The sequence below is a fragment of the Monodelphis domestica genome, chromosome 2 (genome assembly GCF_027887165.1).
Source record: "Monodelphis domestica isolate mMonDom1 chromosome 2, mMonDom1.pri, whole genome shotgun sequence".
Classification (NCBI taxonomy): domain Eukaryota; kingdom Metazoa; phylum Chordata; class Mammalia; order Didelphimorphia; family Didelphidae; genus Monodelphis; species Monodelphis domestica.
Genome location: NC_077228.1, coordinates 483445421 through 483467710, shown reverse-complemented (window position 1 = coordinate 483467710; position 22290 = coordinate 483445421). Strand labels below are relative to the sequence as shown.

Below are 22290 nucleotides of genomic sequence, written 5' to 3'. Positions count from 1 at the left end.
GTTAGAATACTAATAGTGTCTATGCTTCTTTTACACAGATATATTGTAAATAAGGTGTAAAAAAGGCTTTACTGTAGAAATTTTATCCCTTTCAAATTCCTTATATGTATTCTTTTTTTGAACCCTTACCTTCTGTCTTGGAGTCAATACACGTTGACAGCTCCAAGGCAGAAGAGTGGTAAGGGCTAGGCAATGGGGGTTAAGTGACTTGCACAGGGTCACACAACTGGGAAGTGTCTGAGGCCAGCTTTGAACTTAGAACCTCCCATCTCTAGGCCTGGCTCTCATTCCACTGAGCTATCCAGCTACCCCCTCCTTATATGTATTCTTTATGAAACTGTATGATGGTATAGACTTTTTAAATGGCAGTTTTATGTCAGTGACATGATGATTCTTATTTTTTGTCTTAAGAATTTTAAATAGGTGCAGCCAGCTTTGTTGTATTTATTGTAGCTAGATTTATTGTAGATATATAGTCTTTATTATTTATTTATTGTACCTTTTAAGATGTTGTTTCCCAAATTTATTTTAAGCACACAGTTCCTTACCATTTTCTGAATTTACTAGATAAACTAGAGGTTTTAAAGCTAATTTTGATGTTTTTAAAGAAAGATGTTTTGAATATAGAAAAGTGCTTAGTATAAAAACTTGATGAGATTAAGACTTAAATACAAAAAGTATGGTTGTTTAAATTGCTACACAGTAGTTTGCAATTAAACTCAAAGTTTAATCATGTATGTATTAGCTTTTCCAAAATATTTTGAAATGTCAAACAGCTTTGCTTTGTGTTTATTACATTGACAAATTAACCTTGTTAATCAGTTTACTTGATTATTTATAAAACCAGGGCTTAAATTAACCTTTTGAGAGAAAGACAAGTTTCTTTAGCTGAACTGTTAGTTCCAATATGGTGTAATTTGAAGTTGAGTTTTTAGTGGATTTCAAGTCCAAGGAACACCGTGTGATGTAATGAAAAGGCACCAAATTTGCAATTGGAGATTCTGGATTTGAATCTACCTCTACTGGACACATCTTTGGGTCTCCCTTTGGTCATTTGTAAAGTGAAAGTGTTGGACTTGATTTTCATTCACCAAGGATCAGTGCCAATTATTGCTACATGGTAATAATAACTAGTCTCCTTGCCAATAAATAGTCTCCCACACCAAAACATCTTTTACACTCCTGTTAGTTTAATATTCTTAATACCTCTGATCCTGTAATTCCCCCTCTCTAAAACATATTTCATCTCCTGGATAAGGCTCTGGAACAACTAATGCCCTTCAGAACAGACCCCATAACTCCATGTGTAGGCCTATTTTCTGTTGCCTAAATCTTTTTCTTTCTTGCCTGAGTCTTTGCTCACACTCTTCTTTACTGGAATGCCCTCTTCCCTATTTCTACCTATATTTGAAATCCTACCAGTATTTCAAGGCCCAGATCAACTTACTAGAACAGTGATGGCGAACCTATGGTATGGGTGCCAAAGATGGCATGCAGAGTGAGTGCTCTCTCTGGGTATGTGTCCTCCCTCCCAGTCCTTTACTAGAAAGGCAGAGGGACATGGGCAGAGCTGCTCCCCTCCCCCTCTCCACCACACCTGATGACATTTTTTCACATCACCCACCCTTCTGCCCAGCAACCCAACAGGAGTATGCTTCCTCCCTTGGGGGGGGTGAGGGGGGGACAGGACACAGCATGTGGTCTCTGGAGGATAGGGCCCAGGACTCCATCTCTAAAAGCTTCACCATCACTGTGACCTAGAACATAACTGGTTCCAACCCTATTGGAAATGAACTTTCCTTCCCTTAAATTATTAGTACTTTGTTTATATGTCAGTCAACAAGTATTCATTAAATACCTGTTATGTGCCAGGAGCTGTATAAAGCCCTAGAGATACAAGGCAAAAAATGGACCACTAATTTTCCATATCCAACCTTAGGTTTCCGAGTTCCAGTCTCACATCTCCAACTGCCTATTGGATTTTCTAAACTGGATTTCTCATAAGCATCTCAATACAGATGAAAAACTGGCCAAAATGGAACCATCTTTTCCCCAAAACTGACCGTCCTTCCAGTCACAGGGAGTCACCCCCTCCATTTTATCCTGGATTCTTCACCCCATACATATAATCCATCACTAGTCTTTTTTTTTTAAACTCTTACCTTCCGTCTTGGGGTCAATACTGTGTATTGGCTCCAAGGCAGAAGAGTGTAAGGGCTAGGCAATGGGGATTACTCGCCCAAGATCACACAGCTGGGAAGTGTCTGGGGCCAAATTTGAACCCAGGACTTCCTGTCTCTGGACCTCACTCTCAATCCACTGAGCCACCCAGCTGCCCCCCATCACTAGTCTTGTTGATTATACCCATACAACATCTCTTATAACCAGCTTCTTTATTTACATAGGCACCACTGTAGTTGAATTCTTGGTTAGACTCTTATAAGACTCTCCTAATTGAGCTTCTTCTTCCTACTGCAGTTCATCCTCCAACCAGCCAGCTGCCAAAGGGATTTCCTAAAATACAGATTTGTCCACACTATTCCCCTATTCCATAAACTCCTTTGACTGCTCATTGCCTATAGGAAGAAATACAAATTTCTCTGTTTGGAATTTAAAGACCTTCACCTGCCTTTCCACATTATTGTATGGAATTCTCTTTCTTCCACTCTATAGTACAGTCAGATCATCACTCTTCTTTTTCCTTGTGCATATTCCATATCTTAGTCCTGGCCTTTACATAGGTTGTCCTCCATGACTGAAAGGCACTCCTTCCTCACATTCAAAGACTCTAGTTTCCTTCAAAGCTCAACTCAGGGCTCCACATTCTACTGGTGGATTTTCACAGTGCCCAACCCCCACCTCCACCATATCTGGTATTTACTTTGCATATTATATTTATAGAATGTAAGTTCCTTGAGGGCAAGGACTTTCACTTTTATCTTTGTATTACCAGTACCTAATTTTGTGGAAGATACTTCTTAAAGATTCCTAATAAGCATATGTGATGCTTTGAATCTGCCTTTTTTATTTTAGTATATTCATTATACTAATATGCCACTCAGTCTATTTTCTCCCTTTCTTGATAGACTATCATCCTTCTTTTTCTGGTCTTAAATGTACTTCAGTAAAGGATTGGAAGCCATTTTTCAAGTGCAAGTCATTTTTTGGTACTGTGCTCTTAGGTTAGGTCTACCATGTATCTTCTCATTATCCTTTGAGTTATTTTTAATTCTTCCAAAATTCTAGGATCTGGAATTAGAATGATTTAATGTCTTGAAGCCCTAGAGCTCCATATTAATGTTAGCTATTACTAAAGGCTTCCCTTAGTTTGCTCATCTGTGTACTACTTATATCATGGGTGGTTGTGAAGGTCAAGAATGTATGTTATCTGTTTTGTAATCCTTAAAGTGCTTACAAAATCAAGTAATCACTAGTATAGACTAGTTTTGGGCTCTGTGTTTTTTGAAAGAAAAGGAGAGAAGACATGGCCCTATCACAATTAACAAAAATTGGAGAAAGGAGAATGGGGTAAGCCTAGCCATAGGTTAATATAGATTTTCTTCTCTGGATATAACCTTTAGTTTCTTGGATAACTCAGCTGAAGTGCTTCAAGAGATGGTATGTATATGTTTAAAGGAAGACAGTAGGCATCTCCCTAAGTTGCAATCAGAATGTTTTTTATGTGACTTATTTCACCTAAAGGAGAAAAGCAAAACCTTGACAGTTCCACCTCTAGAGGATAATCAACATACAAGGTCAGATGGCCAGGGTTCTAGTTCTGGGCCTGTTACTAGGTTTTTTGTGTGACCATGAACAAAACCACTTTGGCCTTCAGTTTCAGTAAAATGTGTTTTGGTGAAGGCTCTTTCTTTATCTATTGAGATAGTCAGGTGATTTCTATTAGTTTGGTTATTGATACGGTCAGTTATGTTGATAGTTTTTCTAATATTAAACCAGCCTTGCATTCCTGGTATAAATCCCACTTGGTCATATTGAAAAATCTTTGTGATATATAAAATGTGTTTTGGAATAGAGGCTCTGTCTCACCTATAGTGCTCATTTCAATGCTCTCCATCTTGCTTCTCTAGCTCCTGGATTTTCTCACATCTGTAACCTTTTTAGCTTTTCAGTTCATAGGAAACACAATGCTGATTGATTTAGACTTGAATCAGATGCTAGCTTCTGTCTGAAGCATTGCCTGATCTCATTCAGCTGCTTACACCACAAGCCTCTTCCCAACCTCACTTTCATCCCCACCTTGTGGTTGAATATGCCTTTATATATATCCCTATTGCCTTCCCTATTAGAATTGGAGCTCCTCCACTTGTCTTTCCCCCCCTAGTCTTCAGCCCACATCGGGCACATAGTAGTCATTTAACAATTAAAGTCTTCTTTGAAGGAATGGCCTCTTATTTTCTCTGTAAAGTATAAGGCTGACCTAGAGCATGGAGTTGGGAGTGTCCAAAAGATCTGAGAAAAGTTTTTAAGTTTCTGTGAGGAATAGGATAACCAATTGATTTTTTAACCAATTAGGATTAAAGAATTGCTTTGTTGAAGTGAAATAACACTTTCATAGTAGACTTACTTGTCACTGCTGCTTGACTTCAATGACTACTCAAGTAGGAAGACAGGAACAAAGCTGAATCTGGTAAAAGCATTGACTGAAGGCCTTCTCTGTGTATGCTAGGCATGCTAACCATTGGCAATATTGTACTTACAAAAAGAAAGATTGGTAGCTGCCCTCCGGGCACCTACATTGTGATTAGGGGAGACAAGATTAAAAGGAAGCTGAAGGGACAGCTGGTGGCTTAGTGGATTGAAGGCAAGGCCTTGAACACTTCCTAACTGTGTGATTGGAGGATTCACTTAACCCCCATTACTTACCCTTCCCACTCTTCTGCCCTAGAACTGATACTTCATATTGATTCTAAGACAGAAGGTCAGGGGAGAGGAGAACTGAAATGGTGAAGTCTGGAGTGGAGCCAGGAGAGGAATGAACGCATTAACTGGTTTGACCTGGGCACTTCCTTAAAATGGAGGTTCCAAGGAAGGGGCAAGCATAGGGGCAGGATCTTCTAGGGTGAAAAAGCACAGGGATTTGTGACAGGCATTTTCTGGAGTAAGAAAGCTTCTGAAGAATGGGAGAAAGAACTCTGGAGATCTGGGAATGGAACTCTCAAAGAAATGAAGTTGAGAACATGGCTGACATGGGCTTTTTTATTAAAATGGCAGTTCCAGGAGGAACTAGCCAATCAGAAGAAAGGAGAAGGAGCTGGTCCCTTGGAGGGAAATGGTATGGCTTACTGAAAAGCAGCTGCTGATTGATTCACTGTCCTGGAAATGCGTGGAACTAGGTCAGGTGTGAGCCCTCTAGTGGTCCCCTGGGCTTCACCTGCTCCTGTGGCACATCTTGACCCAGCCCCTTGCTGGGCAGCCTTCCTTGTGCCCACAGAACTTTGGCACTGTTTCCTGCTCCTCGCCTGCTTTATGACTACTTGCCTGTGCTATTGTCTAGCCTCCTGGTGAGTGTCCCTGATTCCAATCTCCTTTCTCCAGAACAGACTCTACCCAGCAGCCCATAGAGTTTTCCTGGTGGGAAGCAGGCCTGGGCCACTAGACAACTGATTTAAAAATCATCTGTAGTTTCCCATTACATGCTGGATAAAATTTTAAAAAAATTTTAAATGAATGATTCTTTACTCTTGCTCTACCTCTCCATTTTTATTTCAATTTACTCCTTTTCATGAACTTCATATTCCAGTCAAGCTGGCCTCCTAGTTGTACCCTGTCTAGGACATTTCATTTCTGCTTCCATTCTTTTGCCCCATGTCTAGAATGTATTCATTCCTCCCCTCCACTTCTTAAAAGTGAAGCTGGGAGCCCTACCCCCAAGTTACTAGCCTACTTTCCCTCTTGAATTACTTTGTTGTTATTTTTTACTTTGCATTTATTTGGGTACAAGTAAGCTTTTTTAAATTATAAAGATATTACCAATTACATGTAATAACAAATTTCCACATAAGTTTTCTGAAGTTATATAATCCAAATTGTCTCACTCCCTTCCTTTCCTCTCCCCTCCTGGTCTTGGCAAGCAATTTGATCTGGGTTATACGTATATTATCATATAAAACTTTAACTTTTTATAAGACAATAATGATAAAACCAAAACCCAAAAAATAAGCTAAGTGAAAAATTTTATGCTTTGATCTTCATTCTGATTCTCAATACTTCCTTAGAGGTACATAGGATTCTTTGTTGTAAGTCCCTCATAATTGCTAGATCATTATGTTGATGAGAGTACCTCATCAACATCTATCACAGTTGATGATTCCACAGTATTGCTGTTACTGTGTACATTTTCCTAGTTCTGCTTATTTCACTCTACATCAGTTCACATAGGCCTTTCCAGGTTCTTCTGAAATGATTCTGTTCAATCTTTACAGCACAAAAGTATTCCATCACCATCAGAAACCACAATTTGTTCAGCCATTTCCCCAGTTGATGAGCATCCCTTCAATTTCCAGGTTTTTGCCACCACAAAAAGAGCAGCTGTAAATATTTTTGCACAAGTAAGTCCTTTACTCTTTTTACAAGCAAGCTCTTTGATTTCAAGGACTATTTAATTTTTCATTTGTCTTTCTATCCCTTTTGCCTTGTGCAAAGTAGGTACTTTGTGTTAAATTCTGGACATGCCAGAATACTTGCTATTCCCTGATCCCCTTTACTGCCTCTGTACAATTGGGCAAATTGTTCCTGCTCCTTAAGATATACTTCTAGGCTTGACTTGGGGACAGCTTCCCTACATGAAGTCTTCCTCTAGCAATCCTTTCAGATGATTATAATTGTTATTTTAATAAGTATCAATATTGTTGTACTTTGTTAGCTCTCTTCTTCGTACCTAATTACATTCTACTTTATATCATACTTAATTCTATACATTTTAACTCCCCCCCTTCAGATCAAAAGTCTTTTTTATCAGGATTCTTGTAGCAGTTGGGCTCTGAGCCTTCTTGAAGGAGGAGGAAGCCAAGGAATTCAGGAGGCATAAGTAGGGAAGAGCCTCCCAGAAAGGCCAGTTGTACTAGATTATATGAAATAGAATCGATGATTAGAGATTAAGTATTTTGCATCCTCTTCAAATACCTTATATGAGTTGCCATTGTTGTGTGCCAGTTAATACTCTATTGCCATGTTGGTAAAACTGTGGCCTGGGTGCCAGGGGAGCTGCTCTGTTTCCCCTCTTCCCAGCACCCAAGGGCATTTTTTACATGCCTCACCCCTCTGTCCAGCTGCCCAGTGTAAACACTTCCTCCCTTCACTGTCTGGAGTAACTTGGGGGGCTCATAGGCAACTTGAAGTTGCGGTTTGGGCATGGAATCTCTAAAGGTTTCACCAGTGCCACTATAGAGAAAGCTTTGTGTCTTGTTTAGGGCAGCATTCAAATGGGCCAGCCTGGATCATGTACCTCATACTAGGTTGAGGTGGCTTAGCCTTTTGACACTGGAGATAATAATATTCTTGTGTTTTGGGTGTAAATCTCAGGATTGGCCTGGTAAACTTGTCTTAATTGCTTGTGATATTACACAACTTGGTCCTGTAAAATTGTCTTCTTTGGAATTACACAATTGCACTTAAATATTTATGAAAGTTTGCCAAAACAGGATTTGCTGACAGAGTTTAACTTAACTTGAATATCTATCCAGCCTTTGCCAGATCTCTCCCTAATAGAGGTTCACTTTTGCTTGTTTTAAAATGCCTCTCCTATACCTTGAGTTGGTAGGGGTTGCTTGACCCTAATTTTAATGGAGTGTTGTTTCTAGTTCTTGTGGTCCGGAGTTCAAAATCAATTTTGGCTTTGAAATGTAGAGGCTAGTTAAACACGCTTTCTTACTGAATACTGTCTCTTTTGCATTTATATAGGCTGAGATGAACAAAGTTGAAAACAATTTTCCTCGTTTATTTGTTTCCTCCCTGCCTCCAGAAAGTAAATATTTCTGCATTAGTAATGAAATATAAATAAATCTATGATCTGTGGTTTGAGTTGTTATGTATGGTTAGAAGAGCCTTACTTCTTTAAAAGTTAACTGCCTTGGACATAATAGTGAAACGGGGATTTATGTAACTTGAGGAATAGGATAATCAGGAATGAGACTGATCTTTAATTTACCATTACTGGCATAGGACTAGACTGAGTATGTGGCCATTTTTCAGGGGATAGGGGAATCTGAGAACACAACTTAGACCCCTAGATCCATTAGAACCTAGAAAGAAGTAAGCACTCAAACATTCTAGATTGAATATTAATATTCTCAGTCAGTGCATGAAAGGAAACTTTTCAGAAATTCAGACAAAGGCAAAAGGGGAACTTTACCCTTCTTGAGTAAAAAGGTAAGTCTGCCATTGTTACCTCACAAGATAATTAAAATATTTGTTGAACTGATTTCACATTTACTCTCCTCCCCAATTTTTTAATGCTGTGGAAATTACTCCATTCCCATTTGTGGCCATTAGTAATTGCTAAAGTTTTTATTGCTGGCCCTTCTATGTTGTTAGCTCTCAGAGGGCAGGCATAAATGAAGCCCCATCTCTGCCTCAGAAACTTAGCACATATCTGCACGTGGTAGGCGTCACCTCAATGTTGTGAAAGGAGTGAGTGAGTGAAGGAACAAAAAGTACAGAAAAATAGAGATGATTTCATTTCTTTGTTTTTCGGTCCCCAGCCCTTGATATCAGGCCCTTGAATGAATGAATGAAATATAGGGCATCGAGGGACTCAGAGTCCACAGACATACAGGAAAATAAAGCACTAAAGTGTAGTGCATTATGTAATGTCTCTGTGTGAGACTGCTAGACGATTGGCTCCTCTTTTCTTGCCATCATCTAAATCAGTGGTTCTCAACCTTTCAATGCCGTGACCCTGCAATACAGTTCCTCATGTTGCAGTGACCCCAAACCAAAAAATTATTTTGGTGGCTACTTCAAAACTGTAATTTTGCTACAGTTATGATTCGGAATGTAAACACCTGATATGCATTATGTCTTCTCATTGCTACAAATTGAGAGGTTGAGAACCGCTGATCTTAACAATCCACAGAAGTCTTTACTTCAAATCCAAGAACTCTTTATTTTGGTGAAACTTAAACTCAGAATTATCTATTTAAGTAACCTTCAAGTCTGGAAATAACACTTCAGAAGCTAGTCTCTGACCTGAGGGTACAGACACAAATTGGAATCATCCTTGCCCCCAAGGAGCTTATATTCTACAGCCCAAGTAAATATACAATATATAGAAAGTGGTTTTTAAGAGAGATTTGGGTGGGAGGACTGGGAGGGCATTAGGAAGGGTCCATTTTAAGAGATGGTGGAGGAACTTTGCTTGGAAAGGTGGCATCCTAAGAAACAGGTGAAGAGGCAGAATATTCTAAACATCAGAGACAGCCTGTATAAAAGCATGGAGACAGGATTTGGAGTGGCATGTATTAAGAACCACTAATAAGCCAGTTTGTTTAGACCGGAGGGGAGTGACGGAAGGGTTTATTGTAGAACAAAAAAGGTTATGTTTATTAAATAGAATGTTGGCTTGTGACTTCCAAAGGAATGTGGTGACTTTTTTCCCCTTAAATTTATTCAGAAGTTTTATGGAGAGTACCTTGACTCTAAGCAATCTGTTTTTTATCTGACTTAACCATGAAGATTGTACTTGGTAGAATATTGCTGGCTATTATATCTATGCTCTACAGCTGACTGGTGAACATTACCCTTATCTACATGCCCAAATATATAAATTATTAAATAGCAACTAAGAACTTAGGCAAGAAGGTATTAGGTAGAGCTTACTTGCTGAACAGTAGTAAATTAACTTTCTTTTTTTTGCAGATCTTTGGAACTGAAGAGAATTTTGAAATCCATCGTCAGTTAAGATGGCTCCTGCTGTTGGAGGTCCCCAAGGATATACCCCTCCAGAAGGAGGCTGGGGATGGGTTGTGGTTATTGGATCCTTCATCTCTATTGGCTTCTCTTATGCATTTGCCAAATCAATTACTGTATTCTTCAAAGAAATTGAAGTCATCTTCAATGCCACTTCTAGTGAAGTCTCATGGATATCTTCCATCATGTTGGCTGTTACTTATGGAGGAGGTGAGTACCCATGTCCAGAGGACCTTGAGGAATCTGATTTATACTTCAAAAGATTCCTGGTTAGATAAATGACATGTTGGAAACAGTATTTAAATAGCTAGGACTGGTGCTTTATTTGCAGTTCTCATTTGCCAAAAGAACTGTAGGACTATCACGTGCCTTCTAAAGTCTAACGTGATGTACTATTCTAATACAGAAATTAGAGATCTTGAAAAAGCTGCAGGTTATATAATTATATAATATAAGAGCCATATTTGGCCAGAGAACTACAGTTGGAAGCATCAAGGCTATGCAATTATTTAGCTTGTTGTCCTGAATCAGAACATGCTGGTAACTCATTTCTTCTTGTCGCTGCTGTCAGGCTTTCTCAAGACAGATTCTAAATACAAATTAGTTTTTGTTGATGTTAATAGAGTTAAAATTCAGGTGTGACCTTTTTAGTTTCTATGGAAAAGTATCATTCAGATAAAAGTTTTCATACAATTTCAAAATGGAATCATCTTCCTTTGTGTTTGTGGCTTCATGAATATGAGACAGTTTAACAAGACCTCAAACTTACCTTTGCTTACTTATCCTCCTTTACTTTTTCTGGAATGATATAAAAAAAGATCACTACTTTCACTTTTAGTAAGAAAGCCATTTACAGACTTCAATACAGAGGTGGTTGCTTGCATGGCTTCTGGGCATCGGGCAGCTTTCTTTTATGTTTAAAACTCAAACTACTATATAATCCTTAATTTCAACAGCTTTTAGTATTGTAGTCAAACTTCAGTAAGGATCTACTGTGGATATTGGTTAGTTTTGCTAAAATTGATCCTCTTTGGTTTAGTCAAGATTTGACTTCTGTTACCTCAAAGTACTTTGATATATATGTCGTTTTAGGCTATCAATTGTGGGGCAATTAGCCTTAGGGCACTAAATTGGTGGCAGAATAAATCGGTCTTTTCTAAGTATCTACCATTAGCTCAGAACTGTATAAGTTGCTACTGGAGGGATACAGAATAAGTTAGATATTTGGTCTTTGCCTTTAAGGAACTTATGATCTAATTGAGTACTAATAGATGCATAAATAGACAGTATAATAGTATAAAGATAAATATTGCATTGTCTGGTATAGGTACATGACAGTTCATAAAGCACCCAGGGTTATATGGTTTATTAGTGGCAGAGCCAGAATTTAAACCCAGAACTTCTGCCTTCTTACCCTAAGTCCAAGGCTTTTTTCACTCTGCCTTTCTACATATTTACAAGAAGTAGCTGAGAATCATAAATTCCAAGCAACTACTAAGATTGCTAAAAACAGATCTAGTAACGCTTAGATTGTCTCTCCTGAGAGCAGTCAGAGCTAATAGTCCAACTGCTCAGTCTGAATTAATGAGCTTTTAACTATGTTTGATAGATGAGGAAACTAAGACCAAAGTCATTTCTTGACAAAATTCTGCCACTTTTTGGTAAAGCTGCAGTTAACACGCAGGTCTTCTGATTCCTAATCTGGACTAGTGCTCTTTCTGTTGCCATGTCATGCTTTCTCCCCTTATGTAAGAAGGATGAGGAGAGCCTAAAACTCTAAAACACAGAGTGTTGCTCTGTGCATCCCAGTATTCCAACACTTGCTAAAAATATTTTTTCCCTAGAATGTAAATGTAGTTATTCTTGGGAAATGTATTGCTTAATTTTTGAGTTAGACTAATATGACCTAGAGGTAGATCTTCCCATGTAGTTACTTGTATGTGTCTATAACACTACTGAGTTTATGACTGGACTGGCAGAAAGCTAAAAATCCATTTGCATTTTGCATCAAAAGCAGCTTATGTCAGTGGACTAATTGCACACAAAACTTTCCTCTGGGAAACAGTTCCTTCTTTGTATTTACCCTGTCAGTGAGGTGAAGGGACCAGCATATTATAAAAAATCTGGAAATTACGACCTTTTTTAAAACTGCTTGATGTCCCTCCTTCTCCTTAGCTAATGACCCTCATGAACAAATTGTCCCTAATGAGCCTTGTTTCAGTTAGTGGCATGTGTTGTTTTTAAATGGTGTATCCTTTTTATGTTGTCACAACATTTTAGTTTGGATGTTTCTGTGCCACACTCTGAACACTGACATGCTTTGGACCTTAGGAAGAGGCCCTAATTGTTTTTCCTTCTCAGTGATCTAAACCAGAGACAGACCCTGTCAAAACCTTTTCAGAGTGGACATATTCCTTCATTGGAGGTTAGGAAAAGGGCATTCCAAAGAATGATTATCTTGGGGAGAGGGAACATTACCTTTCTCATTACCTTAAATGCCTTCAATGTTGGCTTCTGAGCTCATTACATTGCTTTTTTCCCCAGGTCCCATTAGCAGTATCCTGGTAAACAAGTATGGTAGCCGGCCAGTGATGATGATTGGTGGCTGCCTATCAGGATGTGGTTTGATTGCTGCCTCATTTTGTAACACCGTGAAAGAGCTGTACTTCTGTGTCGGAGTCATTGGTGGTAAGTTGGGCTGTTCTTCATGTTATAATTCTTAGCACTGGTTGTTCTGCCAACCATCTGCCAACATTTTTAAGAAGTGAATTTTAATATAGATACCAAGAATGCTTGTTAGAGGTAGAGAAAATAAGTGCTCAGAAGTAACCTTACAAAGATGATGTGCTTGCTATACAAAGTGTCATTACAAGGAGAAGCACTACCTTTTTCTATAAAGAACAGGCCATTTAACCTCACTTAAATTTTTGACTGTTAGTAGACTGATAGATCAAGAGAATATTGTAGATGAGGACATTAGCAAAATATTTATCAAAATCCCTTGTAATTCTCTTTTGGACAGGATGGAGCAATGTAAGCTAGATGGTAGTATAATTAAGGACTCACAAATAGTTGAATGGCCCAAAAGAGCAGTCATAATTCATATCAACTAGAAGAGAGTTCTCAAATGCCTGGGTACCTGTCTTTGGCCCTATTAAATGATGCTGATAAATGTTTTTGCTGTCGACATGGATGAAGAAATATATAATGGAGGCAGCTGGATGGTTCAGTGGATTGAGAGCCAGGCCTAGAGATGGAATGTCCTAGCTTCAAATCTGGCCTCAGCCACTTCCCAGCTGTGTGACCCTGGGCAAGATACTTAACCCCTATTGCCTAGCCCTTACCTCTCTTCTACCTTGGAACTAATACACAGTACTGATTCCAAGATGGAAGATAGGGTTTAAGGGGGGGGAAAATAAATATATAATAATAATAATAACTGACATTTATGTAATGTTTTAAAGTTTTCAAATTCTCTACATTCATTATGTCATTTGTACTCAACCATTTGAGGTAGGAATCTGAGATACTGGGGGGGGCTTCAGTAACTCATCCATATTTACATATGTTTATACAGTCTATTCTTGTATGTGTACAAAATATTTGGGAGTTATTTATATATAAATTGAGGACCTCTTCAGTGAGGTCAGTGGTTAGAAATAAACAAGCTTTGGTGATCATATTCAACAGTGAACCCTATCTTTGCTGTTTTGCAGAGAATCTAAGATCTTACAGTGCATGTGGTTTGTTGATAATAAAAAAGTATTTGATTAAGATCTCTCATCCCCTCATCAGAATCAGTCAGGGTTCTTTGAAAGATATGACAACAGAAATAACCCTGTTAAGTGACCCTCTGAGAAGAAATAGCAGAGTAAAGCATAAAACAGAGTGATATAAATGCTTGCTGCTGTGAGAGGGTTCAGACCAAAGATGGACTTCCTATGGATTATGGACCACATTTTAGTGGTGTTTCTATATGGTCTAACATGGAACACCACTGCCTCTAAAAAATTAAAGCTGAATATTAACCACCAAAAGGGTATATCTGGGGACATTGGTAGATTGTGAGCAGCCTACAGCATGTAACCAATGAAGAATTCCTTAAAAGAACAGGGGTGACAAATGGGTGTTTGTGTTACCCTCTCAGTGAAAAGATAGAAAGAGACAAAGCAAAGGAGTCTTCCAACATGTTGGATGTGGACAAGTCTTTGCTCCATGAGCTGAGAGGAGAGGGAACTAAACTCTTTGCTGTGAAGATACACATCTCTTAATCCTTTTTCCTAAGCTTACAGAAGATCTGTATAGGGAAGAGCTAAGGATTTCCTTTTCCCTCTGTCCTCATTACTTTTCAACCCTTTATACCTAAATAAATAGACATCTTTATTTTAATAGAGACTTCAATCAGATTCAATGTGTTAGGAGGAGAAAGTTTACTTACCCTTTTAGTCCAGTCAGAACTGACTCCATTTGTTAACAGCTCAACTTAGGGGAAGGGGAGGAAGGAAGTGGTGTTACTTTATATTTATTCCCCAAGTATCTGGCAACTTTGGTTCCTTCTCAATTTCCCTACTAATACAGTTTGTGACCCTGGGCAAGTCACTAGACTCTCATTGCCTAAATAAATAAATAAATGCTTGTGATTGGCTAATAAAGTCATACTTCTTTATAGGATGATCAGATACTAATTCCCTGTAGATGATGCAGCTGGAGATGAGAAAAGGGTATACAATCAATTGGAGGGATCAATTCCCAATGATTATATTTAATCCAATTATGTTAAATGCCTCTTAGATGTATTTTGAAGTTAATTGTTTTTTTTCTCCTCAGGTCTTGGACTCTCCTTCAACTTAAATCCAGCTTTAACCATGATTGGCAAATATTTCTTCAAAAAGCGTCCATTGGCAAATGGGTTGGCCATGGCAGGGAGTCCTGTATTTCTCTCTACCCTGGCACCCATGAATCAGGTTTTCTTTGGCATCTTCGGCTGGAGGGGCAGCTTCTTAATTCTTGGGGGTTTGCTACTAAACTGCTGTGTAGCTGGAGCACTTATGCGACCAATAGGACCCAAACCAGATGCAGTGAAAAAAGAAATATCCAAAGAATCCCTACAAGAAATAGGGAAGTTGGACTCAAAAAAAGGGGCTGGTGATGCAAATATAGATCTTATTGCTGGAAACAGTAAGCAAGAGAAACCGAAGCAGTCATTCTTCCAAATAATTAATAAGTTTCTGGATTTTTCCCTCTTCAAGCATAGAGGCTTTTTGCTGTACCTCTCTGGCAATGTGCTCATGTTTTTTGGATTATTTACTCCCTTAGTTTTTCTAAGTAATTATGCCAAGAGCCAGAATATATCTAAAGAGTCTTCTGCCTTTCTACTCTCCATTTTAGCTTTTGTCGACATGGTAGCCAGACCCTCTATGGGACTTGTAGCCAACACAAAGTGGGTGAGACCTCGAGTGCAGTATTATTTTGCTGCCTCAATAATCGGTAACGGTGTGTGCCACCTGCTGGCGCCCTTATCTACCAGTTATGCTGGATTTTGTGTCTATGCGGCATTCTTTGGATTTGCATTTGGCTGGCTCAGCTCAGTATTGTTTGAAACACTAATGGACCTTGTTGGGCCTCAGAGGTTCTCCAGTGCTGTGGGTTTGCTGACAATCATGGAGTGCTGTCCTGTTCTCCTGGGGCCACCACTTTTAGGTACAGTATGTCTTTTATATATGATACGTGTGTGTATATATATATATATGTATATATATAAAGATTTGGGGAATGACTTCCACAAAGCATTAATCCTAAACTAGGAATAGACAGAGAACTGTTCTGACTTTACTTTAAAGGTGAGCAGAAGGTTCCCTATGCCAGGAAGTGAAATTATCTGCTCCAAAGAAATCCTTTGGCATAATTTCATAAAGAAGTTCGATTATTTTGCTTGACAACAGAATCAAGATCCAAAAAGCTTTTCATAGGCTAGAACATGATGTTGAATCAAATGAGGTGAAATTCAACATGGCTAAATGTAAAGGGATAAAACACCTGGGTACAAAAAAAATAAAAAGAGGCCTAGTCAGACAGCATTTATTTGTCTGAAAAAAATCCAAACATGCTAGTGGCCCACAAGCTCATTATGAATTAATAGTATGTCAAGGCATCCAGAAAAACTAAAGCAGTCTTAAAGCTTCCTTGAATGAAGAGGCAAGGAGCCCTCAGTCATCTGGTCATGCAGCATTTGGAGTGCTGTGTTTGGTCCAGAACGTCCCAGGATAATGTGAAATTGGAATCTGTTACCCTAAAAACTACGATTCCCAGGAGCCTCTTGACTTCCTGTCCTTAGTACTGACTAGACAGGAGAGAAATTGGGTGGAGTTCTGTCTAGTGCTTTTTTCCCTTCCTGTCGTGGCTTTGGTGGAGCCGGCATTTTGAACAGGTAAAAAACTTAGTCACGTGGTTCTGTTTTGTCAGATAACAAACTTTAAAAATATAATACTTGAAGTATTGGCTATTAATTTAATTTAACTCTTGCAATAAGAAGGACACCAGTAATCAGGCGAGCACTCCAAAGTGGGCAAATGGGTAGATGGACAGTCAGGTGAGAAGCAGAAGACTGAAGAAGAGAGAGATGAGAGCTATTTGCAAGTATTGAAAGTCTGTCATGTGGAAGAATAACTCCACAACTACTATATCCCTGATGAAACAAATTCTACCAAGAGGGAGAACACTAGTAAATAAGTATTTTCAAATTATGTATGAAATACTTAGTAATGTGGAGTTTGGAGGATTAGACTTACTCTATTTGTCCTCACTGGGAACAACTAGGTATAATGTGTGGAAAGTCCAGGGAAATATTTAGATTCCATGCCAGGAAAAACTTGCTAACAAAGTGCTCTGAAAGGAAGACGGGCTGCCCTTGAGGATGGGGAGTTCTCTCTGAAGTAAGTTTCTTCAGATAGAGACTGAAAGGTTCTTTTTGGACATGGGTTGGATAGATGGCCCCTGAGCTCCTTCCCACCTCTTAAATGCTGAGACTGTGAAAATACATGACAGAAAAAGAATTTGGGCCTTTGGGGGAATGCTTCATCCCTGCCATTCTGTTGATTAGTTGTGCAGAATAAAACTCTGGTGGAAAGGAGTAGAGGAGTACATAATCCTAGTCCAATAAGCTATCTTTAATAGACAAAATTGAGTGTTCAAAATGAACTGGAGGTGTAAGAGAAAGGGTTCTCATCCTGGCTTTTGTTTTGTTTTACTAATCAGAAGAATGTTTTGGGTTGCCTTGAGTCTTAATGTTCTTATTCCTTTAAAATGAGAATATTGACCTCTTTAGTCACTCTTCCTTGTCTTTCTAAAATTACTAGGAATAGGAAACCTGCCCTAGCAGAGGCTCATGGGATTCTCAGTGGTCCATGGCCCTGAGCTAAATCTCCCTGCTTCTAGTCTGGAGATTGTAATTTTGCAACATATGTAAAGACCAAAATTCTGTGGTGGAATTTTGGGGGGCTGCTAATGTCATCTTCTTAATGAGCAACACCCTGAGCTCTTTTAATCGTGGAACATCTCTCCTTTTTTTTCTTATTTAGGTCGTCTCAATGATATCTATGGGAATTACAAATACACGTACTGGGCCTGTGGGGTTATCCTGATTGTGTCAGGCATCTACCTTTTCATTGGCATGGGCATCAATTATCGCCTTTTGGCAAAAGAACAGAAAGCAGAGGAGGAACTGAGAAAGGAAGGAAAGGAGCAAGAAACCAACATGGACAGCATTGAGAAGCAGAAAGAGGCCAATAAAGCTGTGGAAGCTCTCCAACAGACACCCCCAGAAGAACGTCCCAAAGAGGAGGAAAACCGTCTTTAAGACTGACACTGCTGGGGTGGAGAGGGAGGAAAGAGCTCATGTCCCAAAATAGCCTAAAATGGTCTTATGGCTGACTGATACCAGTGGTGCTCAATTCAGAAAAGGGGATTTCTGTGGGAAATTGTACCAGGTGTTCATGAAATTCTTCAGTTTTGAGTGTTTTCCTTTTATATTTAATATCATTACAAATGAAATCTGCCATATTTTGGAGGGAGAGTTAAGGATGAGGGAAGGAACTAGTTTTTATATATTGGATTTTAATAGTGACTTGAAGATACTTATGTGCCTTAAATGTTTGTCTGTAGACCTCATTATAAAGCCTTAACTTTTTAAATAGTTTAGTTTTATTTTGTCTTTTCAAATCATTTTTTAAAAATCAGGCAGCAAATGTACCTGGAAGAAAAATCCACAAAAACTCCATGTGATGATTAAGGCAGCAGTATGAGTGTTGATCCTAGAAACTAACCCTGCTTCCAGGAACTTTTGTCACCTTCTGTCAGACCCATTATCCCTGGGAAGTGTGTTGGAAGAAGAGCTGGGGCAGCCCTTTGAAATTATCCTTTACTGTTAGACATTTTAACTTGTATAATTTTTTTTGCCTCCCATCCACATTTTCTAACCACCCCCAGATCATTTGGGATAGAGTTCTTAAAAAGTATGTTTTTTTCCTTTATCCTGACTAGTATTTCTCAACACTCCTCATTGTTTTTTGGTTATTTTCCCTAGGGTTGGTAATTAGAAGTTAAATGTGCACTCATAGGAGCTTTTTTTGAAACGCTATTCTCAAAATTCACTGTTTTTTAGGAGTATAAAGTGGGTATTTTCAATTCTACCCCACTTTGCCCTTACTTTTGCAATCATTTGTATTATCTCCCTTTTTTAATGTTAGAAAGTAGAGTGTTTTATTTTGTTCTTGAACAAGTTTGTCTTTGGGCTGCTTGGTAAACACCCCAACTTCCATTAAATGTAGAGAGTGGCATTTGAAGGAATTACTGAATTTAGCTCACTGTTTGTTTTTTTTGTTTGTTTTCCCCAAAAATCCTAGTTAAACTTAGTGAGCTGATTGGAAGCATTTTTTCTCACAATTTTACTTTTCCTCCATTCACACTGGTCCCCTTTTGCTCTGCTAGCTTTAAGCAGTGTGTAAGGCATTATTTTGCCTAAAAGTTTTTCCATGTTTGCATACTAAATGGGGCCAGAGGAAACTGGCCATGCAAGCTATTGAAGAGAAGTGGGAGGGAGTTTGCTAATGTACTTAATTCCAGTGAAGACTTTCACTGGCTTTCTCATTAGACTTTAAAGCAAATTAAGATAATTAGTTAGGAAAAAATGGGTTCATTCTCTTTCCAACTGGAATTCAAAGAGTTTGAGAGCCTTCTTATTTACTTACCTGAAAGTTAGAGAATTAGGGGTCTGTGTAGATAAAAGGTAGGGGGGGAAGGAAAGGCAGGGAAAGTGGGTAAATATTTCCTTATTTGTCTTGTATACTTGGAGGAAGGAAGAGACTGATAAAAAGGCATTCAGTGAATAGAATTGTCTTAGAGTAAGTGACATAGTGAAAGTGTTGATCCAAAACCTTGTAAAAGGCTAATTTTTCCAAATAAATACTTTTTAAAAAATAATTCATTCACCAAACTCTTGATTTGTTTGTAGGAACCTGGGTCTTTAATTTTTTATAGCCAAGTTCCAGTGTGTCACTTGTCAATATTAAAGTAACTCATGCCAGCTTTTATGTGCCTTGGGAGTTTGTTTATATGGTCTCCTTCATTTTTTTATTCTCTGCACTCCTTATGTTAAGGTAGGCAGACATGAAGTATTCTTCCTTCCTTTCTTTTCTCATTTTCTCTCTTCCAACAGCATTCAGATCAGTTAGCTTTCAGGGCAAGATGCAGAACTCACTTTTCAAGTAGAATATGCTTGTATGATTAGCCTCCATTCCATCTCCCCCTTCTCAGAATATATGTTCAGAAACGAAATTTAAATGTCTAAAAAGCATATATTATAAATTTTTTTTAGAATCACAAGAAATTGGCAGGGGACTATGGAAAAGAGGCACTTAATATTTTTTTCAAAGCAGAGATGAGTTGTATAACGGATAACAAAAATGAAGGCACTGCTGTGTAGTTTTTGTCACAACTTAAACCAAAAGGGGCCTTGGAGATCATCCTGTCAGATATTCCCATTTTAAAGACTCAGAAACTGAGGCTCAAAAAATGTTAAGTGACTTGCCCAACATCAGGCAGGAAGTCAGTTTAGCTCTCAGTGACCCTAACCAGTTACCTCTTTGTTGTAAGTCATACAAAGGCTGCTGATGCTTTCTGTTCCTCTATGGAGGCTTTTGAACATAGAAATTCTTAAGACATTGCATTTCACACAACACTACCTATTGCTTTAGGAGAAGAGATGTCTGCGCAGGTTCTTATCAGGCTGTCCACTTCTCCCGTTTTTCTTCCATCCCCCATATTTCTTCACAAAGCTTAGAAAAAGGCAGATTTATTTATTTAGTTGCCTCACCAACCTTAAGGAGAAATTCCAGGAGCCTCTTTTTGGCAGTGCTTTCATCTCCATGCCTAGGGTGGGGATCCAGTTGCCCATCATGCCTGTCAAGTGTCGATTTGTAAACTTGAAAAAGAACAAAAGCAATGTTGGAATTAGTCAAGAATAGAATCATTCAGTCACCTAAGGTGAAACTTAAAAATTTTGGAAATTTCATCATTTTCTTTTAATAAATGACTGTTGAAATCAATAGAAACAAAATGGAATATTTTCTGTAAAACAACCAGAAAAACACTTTAAGTTACAAACTGTTGACAAATCATACTTCAATTCTACTGAAAATTTGGAATTTTCTATAAATTCTGCATTTGAATGGCCAGTATGAATTATTAGCTTGTACAAAAAAAAAAATTCTTTAGGAAGAGATGAGATAAAGAGATTATGAAAACCCCTGAGAGATATTCTATCAAGTGACCATTTCCGAAATTTTTGAGCTTGACCCAGAGACAGTATTAAATGGTATAATGTGAATAATTCTCTGGTCTTGATGGCTGACTGGATGACTAGTTTTGTGTGTACTGTAATTTATATGTGTGTATTTTTATCATTGTCTTCCTAAATTTTACAAAAGGAAAAGGACTATGGGTTGAGGGATTTGCTTTTTGAAGCCATTTAATGTTTTGTATGAAGCAGTGTTTTATTGTATTGAATTTTGAACTTGTAAACTAGATATGTTTTAGTTTCAAGAATTTAGGTGTTTTTCTCCCTTAGTAAACAGTTCGCACAATACAATAAACTTAGCAATAATTAGTACATGTGTTGTATCTATTTTTTTCTTCTTAAAGGTAATTTGAAGAGGGAGAAGAAAGGTGCTGCCTTAATTAGACACCTTTGCTGCTAAAGTAAACTTGTGTGAAAAGCACGTCTACAAAGGTCCTCCTTTGATAGTAGTCGAGTTTATTAAATGGCAAGTCGTTACCAGCCAAGATTACCCATCACCTTGGAGGCAACATATGTTAAGTAAAGGGGGAGGGAGGTGGCCAGACCGGTATTTTTTTTATTTTTTTTTATTAAAAACAAAAGATAATGACATTTATTATGAAATTACATTCATAAAAATGATTTTAAAAAAGATAACCTGTCACACTCAAGGGTTTGGTATTAAAAATACTCTTCACATCCCCAATGAAAGGCCACCTGTGTGATCACAAGGGTCTTCATTGACCTTTTGTCATGGATAGCAAGTATTTAATAGGATCACAGATTAGAGGCTGGAAAGACACACCTCCCCCTTTATACTAGTTAGACTTTGAGGCTGATAAAGGTCCAGGTGAGTAGTAAAACCTGCATTTTGAACCCAGGTCTTCTGACTCCCAACCAAAGTGCCCTTTCCATAGTGCTGTGCTGTCTTGTTAGGTCACCGTCCAGAGAGGTGTTGGCGCGGCTCCCTGTGGGCAGGAGGAGAAGAGTAGGAGGAATGAGCGCCCCACCTAGGAAGCTGTTCAGGTTATTTTATAGGTCTTTAAAAAAAAGGGATTAATCCTAAAATAGACCTGCCTCCCCACCTTACTTTGCGTGCCTAACCCAGGCATCTCAATATAGGCCTTCATGAATGTTTGTGGAATGTCGCATGAGAAGCACTCATTTAACAGAGTATTAAACACAAGAAAGCATTCCCTAGCCTGGAGGAACTCCTCTGCAGTGGGAGGTGATGAGACAACAGCAATTAGGAGGACTGGAATAGACCTGAGGCGGCAAGCCTGGAAGGAAGCCAGAGGTGGAGGTAAGGGGAAAGTCCACGGTTGTACACAGGCGTGCCGTGTCATGTATGGAATGGCAAATGGGCCAGACTAGTAAGTAATCCAGGAAAGGCAGGCTCTTGCCGGGTTGTAAAAGTGCCTCCTGTGTTGAAGATACTGTAGTCAGCCCTAGGAATATAAAGACCAAAAGAAAAGTTCTCATACTGTAGCAGAGAGGGGAAGAAAATGCTACATGCACCAAGGAAAGTGAGT

The 22290-nt window shown here is 38.6% G+C and overlaps 1 protein-coding gene across 3 annotated transcripts in view; it reads left to right on the top strand.

The window, feature by feature from the left end:
- The window catches only part of SLC16A1 (solute carrier family 16 member 1), a 44964-nt gene extending 23873 nt beyond the window's left edge, over positions 1-21091 (top strand). For 2 of the 3 annotated variants that reach the window (XM_007485158.3, XM_056819223.1), the window contains exons 2-5: positions 9877-10137; positions 12472-12615; positions 14755-15627; positions 17505-21091. In XM_007485158.3, the coding sequence (XP_007485220.2) occupies positions 9921-10137; positions 12472-12615; positions 14755-15627; positions 17505-17782 (1512 nt within the window). In that variant the 5' untranslated portion in view covers positions 9877-9920 and the 3' untranslated portion in view covers positions 17783-21091. Of the gene's footprint in view, positions 1-6443; positions 6570-9876; positions 10138-12471; positions 12616-14754; positions 15628-17504 lie in introns of all 3 variants that reach the window. The other variant, XM_056819222.1, reaches the window with a different exon arrangement.
- Positions 21092-22290: the final 1199 nt, after the last annotated feature.